At 42.1% G+C, this 26,368-nt stretch overlaps 1 protein-coding gene and 1 long non-coding RNA gene across 2 annotated transcripts in view; one reads left to right on the top strand and one right to left on the bottom strand.

Annotated features, from left to right (window-relative positions):
• The window catches only part of MAML3 (mastermind like transcriptional coactivator 3), a 306,372-nt gene extending 294,056 nt beyond the window's left edge, over positions 1-12,316 (bottom strand). The window contains exon 1 of the mRNA XM_088056732.1: positions 11,166-12,316. Coding sequence (XP_087912858.1) covers positions 11,166-11,597 — 432 coding nt within the window. The 5' untranslated portion in view covers positions 11,598-12,316. The remainder of the gene's footprint in view (positions 1-11,165) is intronic.
• LOC148184204 (uncharacterized) lies at positions 2,053-3,861 on the top strand. The gene is made up of 4 exons (XR_015772712.1): positions 2,053-2,157; positions 2,850-3,000; positions 3,174-3,319; positions 3,536-3,861. It is a non-coding gene; the product is annotated as an uncharacterized LOC148184204 (long non-coding RNA).
• Positions 12,317-26,368: the final 14,052 nt, after the last annotated feature.

Genomic DNA, 26,368 nt, shown 5'->3' with positions numbered 1-26,368 from the left:
AATAGAAGTTTTATACAGCTGTAGGCATTCAGTTTCTTCCCTTTACAATAGGAAAGACATTTCATCCTCAGCTTAAATACTAAACCTTGAATCATGTAAGAACTGTGTATTTGTAAACAAAAAGCACCTCTGAAAATTATGAAATATTTTATGAGTCTGTTTGTGCTACGTTCCTTACAGAGCCTGGTATATATGACTTATTCATTGTTTTTCACTTGCTGGCCTCAGTTAGCAGTTATCTTTCTATATTTACAAATGTCTAAGTTTATAGATGAAGAGCTTAGAAAATCTTCTCTTAAACAAAAAGTCATATTGTCAAAGTGGAAAAAAAAATGAGATACCAAGTACTTTAGACAAAATTTGTCACATATTTTACTGTTGTTTGAGACAAGCAGTACAATTTGCTCCTGCCATTATTTAGGGACAAGCTAGCCAGTCAAAACCTGCTCCCATAAACCCTTTATTTACTTTATGATATATCTTTAGCATGCATCAAAAAGATGCTAAGATCTCTTGCTACCCACAAGAGATAAATAACATATTTGGGAAGTAAATAATTTTCAAACCAGAAACAATCTCTTCTCCACTAGTAACCACTAGTGAAACTTAACATAGGGAACGCACTGCACTAGAAACACCAATATTGCTAATACTCTTATCTACCTATTGTGCTAACAGGTTGGATTCTAGCAAATGAACTAATTCTGAAATAAAACATCTGAGAAAGCAGGACAAACAAGTAAACAAAAAATCCCAAACAAAAAAATCCCACTGAACTTTTTCATTGCTAACTTATAAAATGATTTTATTTCCCAGACTTGGGTTCAGATAGAAGGAAAATAAAATGACATATGAGTGTCTGTCTTGGGCACAGGCCCTTGCTTCAATGTTTCCTCAAGTTCCATATGCAAGTCAAAACATCACAATGGTGATAACTTTTTATGTGGGCTTTTCATAATTACTTAACCTAGTTATTGTTCTACATGGAATTAAAATAAGCACAACACATTGAGCATCCTAAAAAAAAATAAAAATATAATCATCATACTGCAAAGATAAGCAAAATTATGTTTTTCCTTCTTTTATCAAGTGACCAAGTTTATAAATTTTCAGAAGGAAATTAGCAAACAAAAAAAATATGAACACAAGCCCATCCCACCCCCTCTTTTTTTTTCCTCACAAAGGAAGGACAATTATCACCTACTTGATACAAATCCATGCTGTGGCCAGCTGATGTCTTCTTTGGACTAGATTGGATTGAAAAGATATTCTCCTCATCATCCTTTACACTTTGCATCATCACTTCACCCTTAAGAGTAACTATAGTAGCATTCCTAAAGACACTTCCAGTAATGTTCTACCTGATGGTCCATAAACTGTATAAGCATTTCACTTCCAAATTAACTCCAGTAATGCACCACAACTACCAGGCTTTCAACTGGCAGGTTGGAAAAGACCCTCAAGGTCATTGAGTCCAACCATGAACCCAGCATAGCCAAGTCCATCACTAAACCAGATCCTTAAGTGTCACATCTACATTTCTTAAATATCTCAAGGATTTTTGACTCCAACACTTCCCTGGGCAGCATGATACAATACCTGACCACCTTTTCAGCCAAGAAACTTTTCCTAATATGTAGAACTGGTTTGTCCATGGAAATGCACAGCTGTATCTCCATGCATGAATCCTGGGAATAAAACTGCTGTCTTTGAAGAGCTCAAAAGGACAGCAGACGCAAAATTACAGGAGATATTTTGAATTGTTGATCAACTTGATTACAAGAGCTACTGAAGTTTAAAGCAAACTACATAGGACCTTCTGCCTCCCCTTTCCTCTAGTCCATCTCCCCCAGTACAGCACCATGTACCTTCCCCTTACACCTAAAACAACCCCACTGTTTTCCTCCTAGACAGCTAATTTTCCTCCTACATTAGTACCACAGGCAGACTGTAGGTATAGGACTGCAGCCCTGAGACCACCCTGTTTCATGGCAGCAAAACTTTAATTTGTTTCAGCTGCTTCATCTAATGAACCTCCCCCCCCCCCCCCAAGGCAGTACCATGTGAAGACACCATTAAGTGGAAAAGAATATAGCCCATGCCTAACATCCCAGAAACCCTGTCTGGCTGTAAGTAAACAGACACTTTATCACAGTGGTAGGTGAAATTTTCAATGCTACTACTCAAAATTAATTTTGGTTTTTCTGCTCTACATTCATAATTCTTCATCCCCCCCTATCCACTGCTGACATTTTCCACAGCAAAAGTATTACTGAGAAGGGCAGTAAACCTTATTGTGACCATAAAGTGGTTTTGTCTGGTTGTAAATAAAATGGAGGAGAGAAAATAAGTGGGGGGAGGGGGGGTTGTTGTTTTGCATGATGTAGAATACATATTAAAATGGGTTAGAAAAAATAAGCTCCAGCAAAATCATATGGGGTGAAAAAAATGTAAAGTCAAATTATCTCTGGTAAATTTTCAAAATTGCAGCAATCCAGCCTTTAAAGCTTTCAGTGTACAAGCTACCGGGCATAAATAAAAGGAAAAAAAAAAAAGAAAAAAAAAAAAAAAAAAGAGAGACAGCACTGCAACCTCAGCATCATATCTCCACTTTTACTGGAAGGCAAAGACTGCAAGCTCAGCCCAGAAATATACAATAAAAAAGGACATACAGATTTTTTTGACTGACCCCCATTCAGTTACAGAAATCTACAGTCTTCTGCATGAGTCCACTAAAGCCTTCAAAGCTACATTACCTGCTTTGATGACAACTAAAAATACGTATAATGAATAGCAACACTGCTTGCTGGACACATCATTAAAAAATTATTATTTAATGTCAATTGCAGTTTTCCTTCTGCTGCCTCAGTTATGCACTGGAATGCAATCCAGAAAAATCAGAACAACAGCCACCAGCTCTGAAGACAAATAGGAACAGCAGCACAGATCACAGCTGAAATGGAACAATCAGTTTAGCAGTCCAAAGGCAACTAGTACAAGGTAAGGCAGATTTAAAGTAATTTTTTTCAGATGCTACAGAGTCTGAAATACAATATTCTGCATAAACAGAAGGGGTAAAGAATGCAACAATTTCTTTTTAGGCAAAGTGTTGATCCATCCTCCTTAATGTAAGGAATTATCTTAAATTATTAAAAAAATCCTGTATTTTCCAGAATTCTTCTGCAACCTCCTTGCCACAGCCACCTCCATACCTCCTTTAGATGAAACACAATGCAGAAGTGCCAAAACATCACAGAAGATTAGATATGAGCTAAAGAAAAGAGAAAGAGAATGAGAATATAGAAAATATAGAAAATGGGTAGGTATCAGTGATTCTTAAACTTGTTGGACTGTTACATCCCTTTTTACCATTGAAACTGATCATAAATCTTATCACTTTGATTTGGAGTACACTTTAAAAACCAGTGTGTAAGTACAGGTACTGGTTTATACACATAGGCATATTGGCTTCTTGGTTGTGATGCTGCCCAGGGTCAGAGTAAAGTTAAAAACCAATTCTCTGCTCTTTTTCAAGGTACACAATATCCAAGAACTTTCTGAATTGGCCTGAGATTGTCACAAGCATCATAAAGATGATGCAGAAAAACTACACCTTCACTGCAGCACTGAACAATTGTTCCTCCAAATCTGAAGAGCAGAAGAAAATTAAGTTGAATTGTTCTATTAAACCTGAAGTGTTACTGTATGGCACATAGTAAAAGTAATGTAGGGAGGAGACAGAAAAGTGAAGACAAGAGGAAGGGAACATGCACAGCCCCACCTTCCATCATTGAAAGCACAATACTAAGCTTCACTTGATGAGAGCCGAGAACTTAAAAGACACTTCAAAGCCTTACATGAAAACCCTACAGAAAGTAATAAAAAAAAAAAAAAGGAAAAAAAATCCTTGTCCTGTTGATCTGTTTATTCCCTTAGTTATTCTGAAAGTCATAATTCAAACCTCTTTCCTGTGGTTGTGAAGAACTGACAGCAAGCAAATGGCAATAGATCATCTGTGCTACCAACAGCACTGCAGCATTAGCTTTAGCACTTTCATAAACTTCTAGAAAGTGCAAAGTTCTTATGGGTGGACACACTTCTCTCAGGTCAACTGAAGATTGGAGTATTCTTATCTCCTCACCAATTTTAATGGTGTATGGAGGCAAACAAAATCAGTCTGAAAAAGGGAAGTCTTGAAAGAAGGCAACTCTCCCTGTAAGCACAGAATTTCGCAGCTGCAACCTTATTAACTACTGTGAGTTTAAAAAGACATTTTCTCTTAAGCCCTATGCAACTGAGTTTCAAGTATTCAGAAAGCAAACAGGAGCAATTTGAAGTGACTTTTGAGCTACAAACATCGGGAAACTAAAATAAGTAAGAGGGAAGCAAAAGAGCAATCAAAGTTATATGATTTTGTGATTCACCAGCTTAGGCAAACAAGGGAAATATATATTTCAGATGGTTAAGGCTCCCAAATTCTCACTGAATATACAAGCATGCTGCTTATCTGAACAGCCTGTGAGATCCCAGACTGCAAAACTGATTACAGGTTTGTAACTCCAGTTAGAGACTGTACCTCACATTTCAATTCACAAAACAACACACTTGAAGGATTCCAGTCAGCAGTTAAATGGCTGCCAGGCCTGTTCTTAAACCTCTGCTAATCCAAGCACATCTCTCACATGAATTATACATATTGGAGTAATATGCAACCAAATGTCTTATACATGCAAATGTTTAAATAAAAATGAACCCTGACTCCTTTGCTACATACAGCTGCCCCTGTTTCAGTGTCTGTGCTCAGGAACAGAACTGTGCACTGACACCAGGTGTAACTTAGCTGAGGTTTCAATGTATGCTACCAGGTAAGCATGTTTGAACTAAGAGGTCACAGCTGTTTATCCTGGGATAAGGGTTGAGTTTCACAAGAGGATTAAGGTATTGTAAGACTGTGCTACCCACGGGAGGGACAGTCAAACAAATGATGGATCTGATCCAGCTAAAAACTAACCCAGAAGAAAAGGAATAAGTGTATCTGCCCTCCCTACCTGCTCAGTGAACCTCTGGCCGTGGCGCTACACAAGCAAGAGCCACCCTTAGCAAAGGCAGCAAACACAGCCCCTGACAAGAGGAGGAAAGAGGAGACTTCCTCAGTGGTGTCAGCTCAGGTTACACCAGCTGAAGCCATTTTTGAAGCCTTAAGCTTTAGGTCAAGTTACTGTAAATTGAGGTTAATCTAAATGCAACCAATTGTCCTAACACAATCACGTTAATATATTTGGCGCTGCATTAGCAGAACGAATTTTTTATGTGTTCCAGACAAAGATGTTGTTGCTAAACTTAATGCCTAGAATTTCACTACAGGACTTTCAAAACATTTTGTTTGGTCAATCTGAAGCTGAGATTTCGCTATGACTGGATACCCTGTGTCAAAATACAACCTGCCCTGTTCCAGCTATGGTTTGTAATAACCCAAGCCACTGTCTTTGAAAGAGACACACTTTCCATCAGAGCATTAAAGGTCATCAGAGGCTAGCAGTGCTTGAAGTGAAGAGTCTCTTCATTCTTTTCAGTTTGCTAAACTGAAACCTATTGTGCTGACTAGCTGCTAAAGGAGGTCAGCACAGAAACTCCTTGTCCTAAAGGACAATAATCACACAGACGCATCAAGCACGAGTTGGTATGAAAAGGAGAAAACAAATGGGAGAGTCCTGTGGAGTAAGAAAGACACAGAGATCCACCCTTATAGGAAAAGGAAAATAAAAAGGGTTACACAATGACTCCTTCTATGATGCTTATGAAAGAGGAGTATTGTTGGCTGGGATTTAATTCTCGTATCATCCCTGTTGTGTATTTACTACTGACTTTACCCCTGTGTGAGCAAGATCAGTCATAGCTTATTAACTGAAGAGATGCTTAATCTTACTTAGTCATCAGGCATGAGTAAGGGCTATAAGTATTTGACCACTTGTGGAAAATAAAGCAAAACGGCTAAAAATTAACTTCTTTTTTCATCTTTGCAATGCCAGAGAAATAGACTTTTCCTATAGTGTGACTGATGAACTCCTAAGCACCTGTAAAGTAAGTTGAATAGCAATATTACACAAGAAGGAACACAAGAAATGTGCTCAGGTTTGTGAACATATGCACAAGTATATATTAAATACAGCAAGTGTGAGCTTTAACGAACTTTTCATAAGCCTGACAACATTCTGCGATACTCAATTACATTACTGGCATTATCCATGAATCACTAAGACAAATTAAGATGTTCCACTTTTCACTCTGGATACCTTTTTCAAGAAAAATAAGAGACTCGGGTCAAGGGAGAAACTACTTTTCTGTGGTGGAATATCTACTGTGGATGTTGCATGTGAGAAATCAGGCAGGGAGCACAGTGTCTGTGTGAAACTAAGTCACACAACTTTCTCACTCTAGCCTGAGAAATCACAAGGAGGAATCCAAACAGTCCTCGGTGAGAGAAAACAACCTTTGCAGGTGTTGTTTGTTGCCTTGTTTTCTTGTAAGAAACAGTCAGGGGGTGGTGTTCCTAACCGTCCAATGATGGTGATGTGTTGGTTTCACGGCCAATGAGACTCTTCCCTTTTTGGACCGTCTCAGAACTGTCTATAAAAGATCTGGAAGATAAAACTTATTCTGGAAAAAAACTTGCTCTCTTTTGCACCAAAGCTAGAGAATCTATGTAGTTACTTTTGCTGTTCCTAATATAATGCTACAATCTATCAACAAGGAAGATATATAACCAGATTTCTGTAATTCTGGACCCATCTTCTGTCCTTACACAGAGAAAGCTGAAAGGAGTGGCCTTTTTCCTTCCCTCAGGTAGAAGTGCAGTGTGATCATTAACTTCTGGAAGGTAGTGTGTTAGCCCAGAATGGGTAAAGAGCAGTACTGGAAAATACCATATATTTCCAGATGTGTTTTCTCAGACTTTAAACTACTTCTGAATTGGCATTGTATGCTTTGGCAGGGGAACAGAAAAGATGATGTAACAGGTCATTTGACTTCTGTCACTAATGTCTCTGATCTAAATAACATTTTATGTTTAGGTGTTTAAAACACAATTTCCTAAGAACCAGGTTTAGGGTTAGAAATGGACAGTAAGACAGTGGCTATCAAACCCACAATAATGCTAAATTAAATTGTAAAAAGTCTCGAGGATCCTTAAAATAGGAAAAAGTAGCTCCAGCCTCTTTATAGTTCACAAGAGAGCTCAGATGCAAATAAATATGCACTAGAAAACCAATGTGATAATTACACATGTCACTGGACAAAAATTGCATGGTAAGAACTACAGTCACAGGGATAAGAAACAGAGGTGATATTGCAGTTGTTATTATGTATTTGGCTATTATATACTATCTATACATAGTTTATTCTATATATAGTGTATGTGTATACACACACCTCTGAACTCCACACAATAACATTGCAGAGCCAAGAAGACCCTTGCACTGAAAGAAGGAAACAAGAAAGTAGATTACCTCACAAAGAACCAAAGAACTGGTATGTTTATATTTCTTGGAACCAATCCAAAGATGAGCAGCAGAGTTTTGGATGAATTACAAATTTTCCTAATACCTCCTCTGAAAGCCAGGCTGGTACAGCATTTTAATAATCCAACTCAAAATCACAGAAAACAACTTTGATTTTTGCCAGGTTGAACTGTAGTGAGGGAGAAAGGGCCCACAGACACTTATAAACAATTTTAATCTGTTCACCCCAATCTCAGCCTATGTGTGAGCAAACTAGTTCTGCAACCCACTGTTCTCCTCAATAGAAGAGGTTCAAGTAGTTATAAATCCAGGTATTTCAAAATCAGCAAGTGAAAACTTTCTAATAAGATGCAAATTCAGGGTAGATCAGCAAGTCATGATATACAGCCAAGCCTATGCTCCCAAACCCCATTTTTACAAAAGGCTTCCATTGATAACCTCTTGTCAGTTGACAAAGAGTCCTAAACAGTGGAAACTGCACAGTGTCTTCCATCAACTCTGTGAGAGAGGGTGCAACAAGCATCATTGTACTCTATCCAGTGAAGAAAATCTGAGTGCATGTCATTAAATAATTGTCTCCCAAATATGTTTTTTGTTTTTTACCCGGCTTGCTGAAGGGCACTTAGCATGTGTCAGTACCAGCTTCTGGGAAGGTTTGTTGGGTGACTGTCTGCCTGGATTAAGCACATCTCTCCTCCCTTCTCAACATCTCTCAGTTTGGAGGACACATACATACAGACACACACACAGAGATTGTATTTTCCTTTCATTTGCTTTGATTAAAAACAAAATAATTAGAAAAAACATTTATTGCTGTCCCAGTTGCGTTTGTTGTAATTTAATGCAAACAGCTTCTTTTCCAAATCATGCAGTTTAATAATATGAGGGAAAAATTTAGTAATGATTTTTGTGTGAAGAGTAAAACAGTAGCAGATCTACGACTGTTCCACTGTAAAGCTCTCCACTGGAGTTTACCAGAGAATAAAGAAAGGGAGAAAACACCTAAACATAGTTAACTTTTTCCTCATGAAAAAAAAAAAAAGTCTAAGTTGAATTGCTTTGCTAAATAAAAATTACGATGCACATAAACAGTTAAACTTACCACACTGTTACAATTGTTAGGAATTTAGAAGTTTGGGAGTTTGCATTTGGTTTTACTGCAAAAAGTGTAAATGACTCCAACAAAATACTTTTCAATTGCTTAAAAAAGTGTAATTTCTTGGCTTTTAAGTATTGCTTTCATGTTCCCATGGATGTTCCTCAGTGTTCTTAGACACTAGTCAAAAATCATAATTGACACTTTACAAGTGAAACAAAGCAAATTACATGTCTAGATTTTTGGCAACATTAGTGTATTTTCTTTCAAAAAATGGAAATGGGTCTTCTTTGTAATAAGGCAGTAGAATTTATGTTTCTAAGATTAAGAGCATAAGGCACATTGAGTATATTTAAACAATATGAAAATCACAGCACAGGGAGGGAGTTATGATGAATTTCATATTAAACTACCCCTTAGTTAGGCTACTTTTAGCTTTTCAAATGTCCCAATCAGAAAGAATCTAGTAACAGTGAGAGCTGAAACTGCACTTCCTCCTTCAGTTATTTTGGTTCTACAATTCTCACATTATAGGTTTGGCTTTCTGTCAATCATCAAAAAACATCTTCAAGGGAAGACCAATGACCTGCTTATCTAAAAATTCTGGTTTTAATGCTTCAGCACCGGGACTTGGGAATAAGGGGAAAGGACAACCCACCACTAGCCTAGGCCCAGAAGCACCCCAGCTGCTTTGGAGCTGGATGGGGACACAGCACACCACAACGCTGCCCTGGAGAGAAGTAATTCTGAGAATTACTCCTATGCCTCCAGCCCATTTTCTGTGTCTTGTGAAAACAACATGAGATGTGAAAAAGGATTTGAGGACAGTTGGGCTGACGAAAAGATAGTCCCTGTTCATGGGGTTTAGGAAGTGACTCTGTTTGCTGCCTCGAGAGTAGGTGTAAGCCGAGGCTAAGTACTGTGGTGCCCCGTGTATTTGAAAGCCTCGGTCCTGAGGAAAGGCGCCAGAAGGAAGAGAAACACGGTTATGCCTCGCTGGTAATACCAGGAGAGCAGTAAGATGTCACTGAGATCGTTCTACTTCCTGTTTGCTAAGCGCACATGCACACATTCTGCCATCCCCGCCGCTTTGTACGGCTCCTGGCCGCACTCCCCGCCGGCCCCACTCCCTCCGCATCCCCACTTCCCTGCTGGCCCGCCGGGAGATGCGCCGAGCTGCCGGGAGTTGCGCTCCCGAGGCCAGAAGGCGGGGACAGCGCTCGGCGCTGAGCTTTTGTTTGCCGCTGGCGAAGCGATCCCCACCTCCAGCCACCCCACGGTGAGGAATCGGGGCTGGGGGCAGGCAAAACGCCCAGCACAGCAGCGGGAAGACTGCTGCCCGCCGGGCTGCGCGGGGTCCCGCAGGGGGAGGAGCTGCCCGGCACTAAACCGGTACTGCGGCCGGGGCTGGGCAGGCTCGGCACGGCCTCGGAGAAACACAAAGCTCCCTCCTCTCATGTACGGGGGGCGAGGGAGAGGAAGGACCGCCACCCCCCCGCTTTTGTCACAGAGACCTCCCCCGGCGGGGGCCGGCAGCAGCTGCCGCCCTGCTGGACCCTCCCGAACGGCCGCGCCTCCCCGCACAGCGGGAGCAGGCGAGAGGGAGGGACGTGCGAAGCCTGTAAACCGCACGCTGCCATCGCACCTCCCCTCCTCCCCGCCGGCCTCCACCGCCCATTGTGAGCCCGGCAGACTGCGAGGACCCGGCTGCCCCGTGCCCGCCCCCGAGCGCCGGGCACGCCTGCCCCGGCGCGGGGACACGTCAGGACACACACGCGTGTCCCCCGCCTGCCCCCGTCAGCCACGACGAACACCACCACAACTACTGGCGGCCGCGACCGGCTATAAATAAGGCTCTGCCGAGCGCAGCGCCCGGCTCCCCCCCGCACCTCCTCTTATTATTCATCATCAGTGCAGCCTGGGAGTGGGAAACTCCGCTTCCTACTTGCCGCTACGCTCCTACCGCCTCAGCCCCCGCCCCCTTCGCCCCCTCCGCTCCTCATTAAGCTCCTTAAATCCCAAGGAAACTTTGGGAAGCGATTCAGCTCGCGTGGGCAGCCGGGCCGCTGCGCGCCGGGGCAGCCCAAGCGAGAAACCTGCCCAACTTTTCTTCCAGCCTCCAGTCCAGCCTGCGGAGTCACCTTCCTCTGTGCGGGATTTAAGGGCGGCCAGCACCCCGTACGGAGAAAGCGTGGCGAAACACACACACGCACAAAACCCTCCCCCGGTTCTCGGCAGCCCGCGGCGCACGCCTGGCACCCCTCCTTCCCCTTTACTCCAGAGCAGTTCTACCCTTCCTTAGGCGACGAGGGAAAAAAAAAAAAATAATAGTAATAAAAAAAATCTGTCCTCTCCCTCCACCCCAGCTCAGGAGAAGTTGCAAAGCGTCCCGCCAGCTCCCGCCTGCCCGTCCCGCCAGAGACCCTGCTGCCGCCGAAGTTGAGACGAGCCCCGCTCCCCTTTGACAAGCTGCGGGGCCGACCTCCAGCTCATAGTGGCGAGCGACGCGGAGTTGACAGCCACTCCTCCGCCCCCCGGCCCGCACCCCTTACCATGATCAGCGTGTGGTTCCTCTGCTCCGCCGTGGCGGGTTCAGCATCTTGCTGTTTGCTCTGGTGCTGTTGCTTGCTGCCGCCGCCGGTGCCCGTTTTCTTGGCCCTCTGCTCCAGGGTCCGCTGGTAGAGGCTCACCGTGTCCCTGCGCTCCAGCTCCAGCTGCTCCGCCTGGGCTTGCTGGTACCTGCTCTCGCAGTTGACATGGTGCCGCCGGCAGCCCTCGATGCGCTGCCTTAGCCGCTCCACCACCGTGCTGTGCTTGGGAATGCCGCCACTATTAGCGTTATTGTTACCGGGAGCGGCAGCAGGAGGGCCATGGGGAGTGCTGTTAACCCCGATACCGGCCCCGCTGAGGCTGCTGTTCAGGTTATTGTTGATGCAAATACTGCTGCCATTCGCGGCGGCAGCGGGGGCTGCAAAATCCCCCATCCTCCTCCCCGTGCACACTATTTTGGAAGAACTTTTTATCCTACACTTCACACATACAGTCTCCTAGGGGGTCCTGATGGGATACTTTTTACAGAACCGGGGAAGGGGGGGAAGGGGGCACCATCATGTATCAGGGAAACAGCGATCCCAAGCAAATGTTTCTCTTTTCACCCAGCCAATCTCCCTCGAGAAGCTCCAAAACATTTAAAGAGAGGGAAGGGGGGAGGGCAATAAACAAGGTGCTGAAAGGTTATCGCCAGCAACACAACCAACACACACACACACACACACACACACAAAACAAACTAAGCAGCAGCAATTCGACTTAGCATAGCAAACTCCAGGAGATATCAGACCAGTTCCTTTCCTTCTCTTTCTTTTTTATAATCCATTATTTCAAAACAGATTCCACGAGATTTCCTCCGGAGATTTTGCCAAAAGCCTTCTCTCCCCATGTTTAAGGAGAAACACGCGCCCCTCCACATACGCACACATACACACACCCGCTCACACGCACGTTCGCACACACACATCCAAGCACAGGCAAACGCTGGGCACACACGGCACACTCACTCGCACTCCACGGCATCAAAAGACAGGCAAAGCCGCTTGCTTATTGTATTTTCCTTCTAGAAAAAAGTTTTGGTATTTATGCCGCACCGTGTTCGCAAAGTACTTTGGCTGCTCAGTTGCATTTCAACAGGAACCTAAATAGCAAATCCTCGCGCTGGGGGAAGTAAACACATGAACAATCCGGACCGAGCTGGAGAGGAAAAAAAAAAAAAAAAAAAAAAAAAAAAAAAGCGCTCTGAAGTCTCTGCCGAACGCCGAGCTAATACAGCCTAACGCTTTGCTCTGTCGTGCTGGCTGCTGCTCCTCCTGCCACCATCACAATGATCAAATGCTCTCCTCCTCCACCTCCTCCTCCTCCATGCCAGCGGAGTGATACCAGGACAGGAGCGCTCAGTAAACACCGCGGCGGCGGCGGCGGCTGCTCCTCTGGGCCGTGAGGCAGACCCGGGGACAAGGTGCAAAACCCGGCACGGACGCCGCCCAGCAGGAGCGGACACGGCGCTTTCCCGTAGCGCTAATGCGCGCCGGCGGTGGCGGCGGCGTGGGGCGGGCGGCGGCGAGCGGGGCCCGACACCTGCCGGCCCCGCGGCCTCCCCGCACCGCGGGGGCGGGCGGTGCCTCCCGGCCGGCACACGGGACCCGGCGGCGGCCGCTGCGCGCCGTGCCCACGCTGGGGGCTGCAGCGAGGGCAGCGCAGGGCCCGGGCTGGCAGGGCAGCGGGCGGGCGCCGGGGGGCGCAGGCGGGGGTCCGGCGGGCAGGCGGCCGCAGCCCACGCCCGAGCGGCGTGTGCCGCCTTTTTCCCTTCTGTGTCAACTGTTGCATAATGAATGGCAGCGGAGCGCGGAGCCGTGCGCCTCCCCGGCACGGGGCTGAACTTTCTATTTTAAACAGAAGAAACGTGACACGTTGGGCAGCAACATTTTTTCAAGCGAACGGTGGCTGCCTCCATAATAGAGCACGGGTGATTAATGGATCAAGAATAACATCCTAGGAATCTAGTTTTAAACTATTTGGCAGACGAAGCTATTGCACCCACAATTGTCATTGTTATTTTCTACCTAGCCCTATGAGAAATGCACTTCCAATTTTTTTAATATATCTACATAGAACAGAATTATCGCGGAGAGACACCCGTGTTCTCTAACATGCAGCTGATATAAAGAAAATTGGGAACTCATGTATTAGTAATGTAATCTGATTTAAACCATCTTATTTTTTGCTATTGCAGACTACCATAGTATACTATTTCTAAGATAGTGACAAAGAGCAGTTTTTGTCTTCTTTAAGTGCTCAGCAGTATGAAATTTAAGGTTGATTTCATGCCTATTGCCACAATTCATTACTATGTTGAGATAGAACATAGTAATGAACAAATAAAAATAGCAATTAGTACCTTTCCTGCGTTGGGATTAACAAACACGTCTTCCCCCCAGAAAAAAAATAAAAAAAAACCCAAACAAAAAAACTTTTCTGTAGTATCAGTTTGAAAACCACAGTGAAGACACTTAAAGTTCTTCATGATCATCGATTACTACATTATCACAGAACAAGCAGGGGGAAATTGCAGCTCTGCTCAGAAGCAGTGTAAGAACACGGGGAAACTGCAATCCTGAGTCAATTATAGAGATTCGTGCCTCTTAATTTGGAGATGGGGGATGTGTTGTAATCTCCCCAGTAACTATGGAATTGAATTGTTAAATTCAATGTACGAATAGAAAGAGGAGGAAAAAAGAAGGGATGTAGGGATTTGAAGTTTTAAATAGAAGGGGCATAGAGATTTGAGGTTTTAATTATTATTATTATTATTATTATTATTATTATTATTATTATTATTACTATTATTACTATTATTATTACTATTATTATTACTATTATCATATAATTAAAAAAAAAAACTGAAATGGAAAATGTAATCAGGCCAGGGAAGGAGAGGGCTGTGAAGCGCGGTTTAACTTAGAGCGAGTACTTTTTGGATTCCTCCGCAGTGCCCCCTGCAGCCCGCAGCTCGTGTGCTGCAGCCTGGCTCCACAGAGTGCTGGGCAGCACCCGAGTCCAAGTAAAAAAAGTGTTTCGTACACCCACAGGGTCAGAAATAAATGTGAAAGCAGTAGTCTTCTTACAGACTGCTTTTTCGGTGCATTTTAAGAGAAGTCTTCTTTTCCTACGACTTTTCCTATGACTACAATTAATAGCATTTTTCAATCTCTGAAGTCAGACAAGCACACCTTAACTTCCAGTACATCACTTTGGCAGCTGTCAGTGTGGTAATTTTTTAGTGTAAGCTGTATTGCTATAGAATTTAATTTCAGCCTATTAAAAATGTAGGAATTTTTTACCTCTCAACTATGTACCTTGGTTCTGCCAGGCTGCACAGCCCAAGGGTGACACTTTGAATAAAAGAAGTTTTGGAATAACCAGTGCTTAGTGTTAGAAGTTTTGCAAACAAATAGATCACCAGTTTTGTGGAAATAAAATTCCAACCCACAAAAGAAAGGAAGAAAAAAACAAAACACAAAACTCCCCCAACAAAACCCCTCTATCTGAATACATTCAAAACCCATTTGATTCTGATTAAAAGGTATTTTTTCATTGCCTGAGGTTAAAGCAAAGCAAAGCAACTATATTTCTATTTCCGTACTCATTTTAACAGCATGGTGGTGATTCTTGCATTATTCTACAATACAATCTTTTATAAGATAAGGCACTCCTTCCTATATCTAAGACAATAAACAGAATCAGCATTTCATAAAAAACCAGCAGTTGTCCTCTGTTATTTTACAGCTGTCATCCAGCACCTAAGAGCTAACTAAAAATTTTCTTCTGATGGGAGGTTTTTCTTTTAAAGCCAAGTATTGAGTGGCAATTGTAAAATAGCATAATATTGATAATATTTCACATTTCACTTATGCATCATTTATTTTAAGGATACTTACATAAACAATTACCAGCTTCTTAAAAGCTAAAGTAAAATGAGCTATTTAGTGAACTATTTAAATCTAATTTTTGAGAAATACAACACTTCCACTAAGTCTCTGAGTCCAAAAATATCGGGAAACAAATCCCTTGTATTATGCAATGCAAGAAACAGAGATATCTCAATTTTGTTCTAACTACTGTTATTGTCATTAAAGCAGATGTTCTTCACAGCCTTGACCAGACAATTGTTCTGTAGTCAGACACAAGCAAGACTCAGTCACGACTGTGTGTGCTTTTACTTTTATGACTGTGGGCTTACAAACACCCCTTCTGTAGAAATTCACTTTGCATGCACAAATGTATTTATTTGCTCTATAATATTTTTTTTTCCTGTTTGCACATCAGCTTTGGAATACTACCTTCACAACTAGAATTTGAAAATAATCAAACCTATCAGAATTCTAAATGATCTAAGGTAAACTTGCTGATGGCAGCAGATGAACAGTAATGCCTACCGGTATCAGCTGACAGGACACTAATTACCAGTTACAGGAGATGATTGCTTGGTGAGAGATCTATTCAGTGAGTTATGATTTTGAAAAATTATAAAGCACAGGCCTGATCTGTGAAAAAATACGCGGTATGAAAATACAGCATACGTTCTCAAGATGATTATCCTGACAGAGATCTGTCTAATTAGAAAGGAACTATTTTAATGCTAAGATATGAAAGAGCCCAGCTGGGAGAGGAATTTAGAGGAAGACACAGAAACATGACTGTTAAGCTGACAGCAAGTGCAATCTAAGCATGTTCCAATGACAGCTTCTAAAAAAATTTCATCTTATCATGAAAAAAAATTCATCTCATATTTAATCAACAGTGGTTTCAGAATGAGCATATCCTTACAGATAATCTAGCTAGTCATATTAGTGGGAGGGGCTCCATAAAAAATACGTAAAATATGCCTTTGCAGAGCAACTTACCATTCTCCTTTGGTCAGCTGAGCTAGAGAGTTATTCAGCCAATGGACAACATGAAAAATACCACTGTGAGGATAAATGGGTATCCCACTCTATTAGAAGCTACACTTTAGTTCCTGACACTGCCAGTCAGGTTGGAAACTTCAATCATTGCGACAGCAAGTTTCAAACCATCCTAGGCAAGAGATTAACCTTTAGAGTAGCCACCTAGGCAGAAACCTTTCTGAAAGCTCCTACTATAACTAAATGGTTTATGTCTACATCAGTGGATGACATGGTGAAACAGGTGTCTGCTGGAAGGAAAACCTAGAGGCAACCATACAATGTGTTCACTGAATAACTCTGAACTTCTTGGGTCTGCAAGGAGCAGCTTTCTTACATATTGAAAAGGGTTTCGGAGGATTTCTGCTGAGGGTTCTTTTGGACACAGTGCTACCTAAAAGCAAATCAGATGTACTTCCATTACTACCACAAGCCACTGAAGTGAATGTTGCCTAATACATCCGTGGTCAAAAAAAGAATGAGGTCATTTGAAGGATAGTTAAAGTAAAGCTATACATTGAGGGTTCACTGAAAAGTAAAAACCCCACAACCTTCATGAATGAATGTATCTGTGAAATCCATGGCAAAAATTCTCATGACAGTTGGGGTGGCCACAGACTACAGCTGTCAGAACATCCAGAACTGTAGGGATTCCTCAAGGGATGAACAGAGTGGAGCAAAAAAAGTTTTTCTAAATAGTTAAGGAAGACGTCATCAAAGCTTCAGAGGAACATAAGAACAAAACTATAAAGGGAGGAAGGGGAAGCAACAAAGAAAATCAGAAAGCAGGTTCAAATTGCAGAAGGCAGAGATTTAAGGCACTGCAGGAAGTGGAATGATCACTCTGTGTAAATACAAAATCAACACTCACAAAACACATTTTCCAGTACAACATGGGGAATCCAAATCAGAGTTTTTACAAAATCTTTCCAGTTGTGACCAATACTGAAAGCCCCAGTTCAGCAGTTATTGTAACAGGACAGGCAAATGGATTGAGACACAAACACACCTAAGTACTCTGCTGAATGAGGGCTGGAAAAATATGAGGAAGGAACGCAAAACATGGTATTGTTCTTTCCTGTTTTGATTACAGATATGACACAATAAGACCACAAAGAAGAAAAGTAAATGCCATGAATGGACATTGTTGTCCACACACTATCCTGTCAGATTAGTGTTATTACCACACATCTTAGTTTAGGAAGAATTCAGAGAATTAATTCTGATATGCCACCGTATGTCCTGTTAATTTGAAGGTCTAGTTTTGATGCTGACAGCTGTAGGAAATACCCATGGAGACAACTAGCAGAGAGCTTGAGGGGGAAAAGGAAAGTCATCACTCAGGCACAGGCCCCATCTTAGCCTTTGATGTGTCACACTGATCTCAAGAGAATAACTGGGGGAGGCAGGGGAGTGGAGAGGATACAATGAGAAGAAAAGACAGCAGGAAAAATCTCAGGGAGATGATTCTGGAGATTCCTTGAAGCTGTCACTAGAAATATACATGAAGTAACTTAAGTTTTTTTTAGTCATTCTTAAATTGAATAGCCCATTGCTTCTCAGTAATGACTGCCCCATTTCAACTAAATAGCCTGAATTCACAGGGTAACAAACAAAAAATCCCCTATCGCTGAAATCAAATGGCCAACCTTGGTAATGATAAAGCAGTCAGGGGACTTATTTTTTTTTCTCCAAGACAATTCCTGTCTAGGTATCAGCCATTTATAAGAATTCCAGTGTGAACATGAGCACTTTGAATCTTTTGAGCCAGAAGATAGACTGAAGCTACTGAAACCTATCATTCATCCTCCTTCATATGGGAAACTGAAAATTGTTCTGCAATCTTTGACATAACCAATCAAGTTCAACATTCAAATAGGAACATTTTTAAAAATTCTTAAATTACAGGGAACTAGAAATAAAGGGTAATTTTCCATAGTGATCATTTTTTGTAAGTTCCATCTTCAAGATAAAGAAATTTCCTCCCTAGGCCAACATGCCGACTGACAACAGCATTGTTTCATTCAAACTGCTAGACTTTACAACATATAAATAAACCTTTATATCACATACCTTTACAAACCTGTATTGAAAGTACATCACTGAGGTTGTAGCCTTGAAAAGAGTTTAAAACCATCAAAATCAAAGCACTTGTGCAATCTTTCATTGGCTTCTTTGAACAGTTCACAGCATGATGAAGTATTCAAATATATCATTACACACTGTTTTTTCACAGGACATTTTCTTCATTATGAACACAGAATTGCCAGTGTTCACCAGTGAGGAGCATATTTAACACTTCTTTTTCCTTTTAGTTTCTCATATAATCTCATGGGTATTTACTAATTTAAACCCTGTTCATAGATGTTCAGTTCCTAAGAATGGCTACTGCTCCTGCTCCAGAGTGTTTCGCCTGTATCAATAAACTGATTTTCACAATTGATGGCAAGTGAGAAGACAATGCTCTTACACTGGAGAGTGGAGAATGAGAACAAGGAAATTAAGCTTAAGAGATTTTGCTAAAATGTCCCAATTGAGCTGGTTTTTTTTATAAAGGCTTACACAACTCAGAACACACTATGTTTTATAAGAGCAGCCCACATGAACTTCAGTTGAATCTGTAGGTGCTTAGCATTTCTGCCAGGCAGAATCCTGTTCTCAAGTCAGGTACCTGGAGAATAATGAATGCAATTAGTGACCATCTGCAAGAAGCAGAGTTTGCTTGAACTGAGTAGCATCATGTAAAAAAGCTCAAATATTTAATCTCAAACACATATGGTTCAGTGAATTACAGGCAAAACCAGAATTAGACCTTACAGGAAAGAAAATACTACATACTGTGTAATGTGACAGTTGTGGGTGGGGAGACAAAAATACACAATTCATGCTCCAGGTGCTCATGTGACAAACAGCCTCATTTATTATTCAGAATTCGCTTAAATCCCAATTCAAATCTCCCAGGCTATACAGCATTGGCTGAGATCTCTCTCCTTGCCCAGCTTCCTGGCCAGTAGTGTGCTTTCTTCTCAGCTTGGATGGGGCTGGCTGAGGGTCCCTTGTAACTTATCCATGGACATGTTCAGGCATGAACTAGGCTAGCTGAATTGGATTTGTGTTATGGTCAGATTCACTTTGTCCAGCCCAGGCCAGCTGTACTGTGACAATATTGTGACAATACTGGTTTTCAGTAATATTTTAACAGAAATCTTTTTGTTCCACTTTTAATGTAGATGCACCTTTCAAATAGGTTTTGCTGTAGATAAATCAAAACATGCTGTGTTTGGAAAGTACTGCTCAGGGAAAGTTTACCCGAAGCCAGAAAATGCTAAAGAGGTAAGACATTAGAATAAGAAGAAAAAATGTAAAAGGATACAAAAATAATCCCTGACCATGCTTGGTCCTATTAACCAAAATAAAAAATAAGTTACTAATAGCTACATTAAAAACCAGGCCTGTGTTCAGGCTGTTTCTAGAGTCACAGAAAAGTTACTGGACAACATTCTTCAGAAGTCTAGGACACCACCAATCTTAGCTCAGACTTGCAGCTAACTAAGGATTTGCAGCAAACAACAGCTGATTTGATTCCAGTTAGACAGGGAGAACATCCTTCTCATAGTATGAACAGTGAGACTTATGTAGATTACTTATGAGGTCATTGAGTCTCCATCATTGGAAGCTTTAGGAACTGGTTAGACAAATTTTTCCATAAGGACACCAATGTAATTAATTTTGCCTTGGAACAAAGTGGTGGATTAGGTTCTTAAAGTTCCTTCTGGTCCTAAATTCTCATAACATTACATTTACTTAGGGAGCTTGAAAGCCATAAGCATATTTAAGCTTGATATATTTATGTATTTAAGTTGATAACTTATTTAATTCTGACTTTGGTGTACAATGAGGAGGTTATATATGAACTTACTGGTTAAGACCACAGGTCCATCTAGCACAGTGCTCCATCTCCCACAGTAGCCATGGGAGTGGACACTCAGGAAAAAGCAGAACAGTGTAAGGACATACTGCCTCCCAGCCTTCAAACATCTTCAAGTTAGGTTATGTGATTTATCTAGTTAGTGGACTCTACAGCATCTCTTCCAAAGCTTTTTCCCATCTCTCCTTGCCTCTTTACAAATTCCTTGATCCAGATAGTCATTTGAGGAGTAACACCACAGGTCCACATAGGCTGTCTGAAGAACAAGTTCCTCTGGTTTGTTTTGAATTAAGATCTTACTATCTTCCAATATCCTTGATGCTTATGTTAGAAGAGGCAGGAAAACATCAATCACACTCTAGTTTTCTCCAGATCTCTCAATTCTGCAAATCCCTTCCTACATTTCCACTATGTGATGTGTTTTTTCAAATAAGATTCTTTGATATTCAATGGATGGGGTGCCTTGCATGTTGTAATGGCAATCACAGTATACCTCTGATCATTCTTGGTCATCTCTTGGAAATATCAACCTTGGAGTATCCTGTCCTAGATAAATGGACCAGAACCCTGAATTTTTAAGGTAGCATATGGACTTGAACAGACTTGGAACAAAACAAACTTTTCTGGTCTGCCCTCTATTTACTTCTTAATCATTCCTAACCTTTTTTTTTTTTTTCCTTGAATTACTACTACTCATGGAACTGTCTATCATAATGCAAAGGTCTTGCTCCTGAAGACCTTTGGGTCAGCTTAGAAATTATCTAAGATGTGAAGATAGGATTATTCTTCCCCAAATGTACCACTCCACAATTTCTATACTGAATTGCACCTTGTTTTTTCTACAGTTAATCTTTCTGCAGGCTATGCAGTCTCCCTCATTCTTACTGCCCTCAATAAGCTCCTACAGCCAGCAAAGCTTTGTCACCTTGCTGATAACCTCCCTTCTTCAGGGCATTTAAGAATATACAGACTACTATGGAATTCTGCCTGTGTTCTCCCTCCTGTGCAAGAACTGACCATTTTCTTCCATCCAATGACGGTCTATCTTACGTTCCCATCTTTTAAATCATCTTTCTTCAGCATCTTTCTTCTTATGCCAGTGACAGTTTTGTGTTGCTTGATTTCTCTAAAACACTTTAATTAAATAGTTCTGTCAGACATCTTTTAAAAATCTGAGTTGACTGTATCAACTGTACCAATATAAAAATGATCCTTATTTATATATCTCTGACTCCTTTAGAACAACTCTGAGAGCTTTATTAACTCTCACTGATAAAATAATATTTATTCAGGTATATATATATATATAATTCTCTCTCTTACAATATCTAGTTCATTCACCTGGAATAGATGTCAATTTTAAGTTGCTGGATACCCTTGAACCTTTCTTAATGATGGACATCATGTTTGCCACCTGATTTTCATGTACTGAGGAATAGTGAAAAGACATGTTACATGCTGCTTTTGTAGATATTTCAACCCTGAGTTCTCTTAGAATTCATGGTTAAATCCTTCAGATCCTGGAGATTCATCTGTATTCATCTGCCTTTTGTACCATTACCCCTTCCAGGTATTTCAGTTTCAGAGACAGTCTCTGCCAAGTTCCCTGAATACCCCAAAAGGGCTCTGGAAGGATAATTTCCCTGATTTCTTCACGCTGGGTTTGTGTGGCCAGATTTTGGTAGAAGGGGAGGGGTACAGGAGTGGCTTCTTTGACAAGCTGCCAGAAGCTTCCCCTATGTCTGATGGAGCTAATGTCAGCCAGCTCCAAGATGGTCCTACACTGGCCAAGGCTGAGCTCATCAGTGATGGTGGTAATGGCTATGGGCTCATGTATTTAAGAAGGGGAAACCACAAACCTTGCACAACTACAGCCACAGAGAGGAGTGAAAATATGTGAGAGAAACAACTCTGCAGACACCAAGGTCAGTGCATGTCGAGATGAAGAACAAGGAATGGGACCACCTTGCTTTGAAACGATTTATTACTCAAGTAGCCGGATAAGATACCAGTCTCAAGGCATGAGATTTAGAGGAGCAACAACTCAGCCATAGCTCGAGGAAGTCATGAGTTTCTTCTTTGCACAGCAATATGTAACATTTTAGCACAATAGGCAGTTGATATGAAGCTTGTTTTCACTTATTAACCCATCACCTTTACTTAATTTTGCTGCACTGCATCTGTCTTTTAGCCAATAAGCTGACAGGTCACGTACTCATACACACCTCTGTCATAGTTTCTGGATCTCTAACCTACTCTATAAGTCACACTAGTACAGCTTAAACTTCAAACTATTTTACCTAATATAATTTCTTACCTACTTAGGCATATTCTTACTTACAATTACAGGAACATAAGTTTGTAATTTCTCTACCCAACATCTGTGTACCTTCATCACTACATCAATATAAGCCCTTTCCAAAGCTGCAGATCAAACCCTTCAGCTTCTGTAGAAGTTTCTATTTTTCGGTTTCCAACAAGTGCAGAAGGACAGGGAGGCGGTTTTGCCCATGATGGTAATGGGTGAGTGATCCCTCCCTATCCTCAACTCACTAACCTTTTGTTATATTTTCTCTCCCTGTCCAGACAAGGACAGCTGTAATAGGGCAGCCTTGGTGGGCACCTGGCATCCTGTCAGGGTCATCAAACCCATCTTCCACAGCAAACAAAGAAAATTGTTCAACTTCTCTCTAGTGACTTTGCCCTCCCTGAGAGTTCAGTTTATACTCTTGCCATTTTCACACTCACTGACAATTGTTTCCTTCCTGATGCATTGAAAAAAGAATATAGACCAATTTTTGATTCTCTGTAGTTAGGTCTCAGACTCACAATAGTTATAAAAGTATATCTGTCAGTGTTTATGATACTTTGTTTTGTTCTGTTTTGTTTTGTTTTTCATTTGCATATGTCTTTAGCTTTTGGAATAATACCTTCTTTATTTTTCTTTGCTGTTTGGCCATGACTGCTTATTTGTACTTCAGGCGTGTTCAGTAAATACTGTGCATTGGCACCCTGCTGCCTGTTGGGTGTCTTTCTGTAGTCTTCACCTTGCCTCTATGGATTTAACTGTCTTGTGTGGAATTCTTTGTCTGTTCTTGGTAAACTTTCTCATTTTCACATAGTTCCTCGTATTGAAATGAACACAACAGTAGTGGGCATTTTGACCTCTATTTTTCCCCAAAGATACAGAATTCAAGGGTGGATTATTCTTAAAGAGCAATCTTAATGTTCAGCAAGATATATATGCATGTATGCATATATATGCTTATGTATGTGTGTATGTATTCATTATACATAATTGTGCAAATTATATATATAGAACAGATGTGGCTGGTAAACAGACAAACAACTGCAAAAGAACTTCTGGTTTTCCTCGATGTAACCAGACATAACTGAGGGTTCATTTATATCTATTCCGATTCCTGAGTTTGCCTGAAATATACACTGATAATAATTAGCATTTATTATGTGGCTCACAGAGATTTCTGAGTGGCATTATTTCCCTTTGCAGAGAATTTATGAGCCCAGAACAGAGAATTGGCAAAAGACAGTATCTGCGATGCTTCATTTCACTCTGCTACCTATATTGGCATCTCCTTTATTTATTAGCATCCCAAACTTCATAAACTACTGGGGGCATTGCTTTCAAATTGCTATTATAATTATAGTTGATTTTATGTGGTAAAAATGCCCAGAAGAGGTGTTTACATCCTTATTTCCAGCTGCTCTTTCACCTGTTCATAACAACTATTTGTGTTGTGTCAATGTAACATAGAGTGATTTTCATGCAACAGATATTTCAAGGTGACTTGTTTGCTTTTTAAGCATGTTTAGTATCTGATAGCTCATCAAGGTATTCTGATTGAATAAGGTGATAGACACAACATTTACATTGTTGAGCTCCTCGATGTTCCCATGACTCATGTGGAACATGTTCTAGAGAAATCCAGCACAATCTACCAAAACCACTATAGCACTACCTTTGCAGAAGTACATAGTCATAGAAGTACATAAAACAAGAAATAAATAATAGCATTTTTAACTTTTCCAGGGTATAGCATCAATACCTATATGTGTAGATTTGTTTTTTGCTTAATGCTTTCCTGTGAGATGTAGAGTCATTCATTTTCCACTTCACCTGTGTAACTCCCATTTTTCCTATTAATCTGTGTTACTCATCCAGTTTTTTAGCAATATTTTGATACCAAGGTAAATTCTGTGTCACATATAATCTGAAGCTGGAATATTCAGCAGCTAGTCCCTTAACCCCATTTTGCCAGTTTTGTCCCAAGTGCAGCTATGCACATTTCCAGATGAGGAAAAAATAAATAAATAAATAAATAAAAGTCTTTCTTTGGTGGGGCTTCCTTGGTGTTTAATGGCATACTGTGGAGGCCGGGGAACCGGCCAGTTCAGAAATCCTGGCTCTCCCCTGGAGAGCTTCTCCCTAGGCGAGACACTTCTATGTCATGCAGAGAAAAAGTGTCACTCCCAGAGGCCCTAGAGTTGAACATGTTAATTTGTTACACCCCATTGGTTTCCCTCCCTATCAATCCACCCTGATACATGTACCCCAGTTTCCCCCGCCCCTCTCCTTCCCTATAAATACCCGGGTTTTTTTCCCCTGTTTGGGGAGCTGCTGTCACTGGCTCCCTTCACTGAGGGCCCTGCTATAATAAAGGCTATTTCTCAGTGGAATGCCATAGAGCTCTCTAGTCTCTCTCTCCGCGTCGCCTGCACGCTGCCTCTGAGCTGAGATCACTCGCTGGGCAGAGGATGTGCCTGTGCCCCTGGGCAGGCCTTTTCAGGACGGCTTCTTCAGGGTAGTCACGGCACCCCTGTCATTGACACCGCCGTGGCAAGTGGCGCCCAGCGTGGGGCATCCGAAGAGCCCCTGAAGAAGCGTCCACCTGCAGTTTTAACTGCAGAGCGTGCCGCTGTTGGAGCTGCCACCCTCCGAGGAGAACCTCTTGCGTTCTAGCAAGAAGCAATCCGAAGGTCTGCGACCGGGACCCTTGCTGACCATCTGGGGCTAAGAAGACAGAAGATAGAAGAGCCCTTGAGGACCGGCCGCCAGGTGACCACTCACCCACCAGCTTTCTGTTGGCCTCATCGGCATCAGCTGAAGAAAAGTTGTGAGTTCATACCCTTGAGGTTTTTTGGGCCTTTCTCATTTTTGTTTGCATTTTGCTGCTGGGTGGGGAGTGAGAAGGATGGGGAATCAGCTTTCCAGACCCAAGCTGACCCCTCCTGAGAGGGACTTTTATATCCAAGTTGTGGGCACCCTCAAAGCGGGAAATTTTAAGTTTTCAAAAGGGGAGTTAAAGAGATTTATTCATTGGACTTTTAAACATTTTAAAGTTGATTCTACTTCTGTTAAATCGGGAAAATTTTGGGACAATGTGGGGAGAAAGTTATATACTGTTCAGTCAGGGGGAGATTTATCAGTTGCCAAGTTTTTTCCTTTGTTTCAAACCATTATATTTTCTGTTGGGAAAGAGGGAAAAAGGGTTGATGAAGTTTCGGGCCCCCAGTTGAAATCCCCATCCCCGTTACCCTCTCCAAGTGTTCCTAAACCCTCTTCCCTACCTGAGGGACAGTTGGCGGGTAGACGTAGCCACCAAGCACAGGGTTGCTGCCGTCTCCCTGACACCCTCCCACCGCTTCTCTACCCTTACCAGGATGGCCCTGGCCATGCCACTCTGGACCTTTCCTCTACCCTCCTCCCTATGCCCACATACCTGGTTGCATCCCCCCCGGTTCTTAACGTTAGTAAAGATGGCGCTGGCAACGTGGCCAGCCCCGCCATCTTGTCTCCTTCGCACCCAGGTTTTCCTGCCTTTGCATCTCAAAATGGCCACTTTCCTGCCTCTACCCCTTCTCTTCCTGTCGCGCCCTGCTCCTCTTCCCCTCCCATCGCGTCACTGGGTGTAACTGCGTCAGGCCCCTCCCCTTCCATCGGGAAACCCTTCCCTGTCACGGACCCCAGTCACGCCCCTTCCAACCAGAGCTCTGCCCCCAGTGGCATTCCCACCACCAGTCCCCCCAGCACTGGGACCAGAAGTGGTAATGACAGCAACCGGAAGGAAGCCATCTTGGCTTCCTCAGCCACTCACAGGCGAGCCAGTAGCGGTTGCCAGAAATGGCCACACACTGTCATCAAGCGCACCCATCTCCTCCAAGAGATGAGGACAGTGAGTCCTCATATGCAGAATCTGAATATGAAGACCACTGGGCCAAGGTACAGAGGGAAGCCACGTGGGCAGGGAACTCAGCCCTGTCCAAAAAGATCTTAGCTTTCCCTGTGGTACATAAGAAGGACAGGGCAGGG

This window comes from Pseudopodoces humilis, chromosome 6 (assembly GCF_049639895.1).
Source record: "Pseudopodoces humilis isolate 2021_Gansu_Grassland_sample_001 chromosome 6, ASM4963989v1, whole genome shotgun sequence".
NCBI classification, from domain to species: domain Eukaryota; kingdom Metazoa; phylum Chordata; class Aves; order Passeriformes; family Paridae; genus Pseudopodoces; species Pseudopodoces humilis.
The sequence above is the reverse complement of the archived record's forward strand: the minus strand, read 5'-3'. Positions and strand labels throughout refer to the sequence as shown.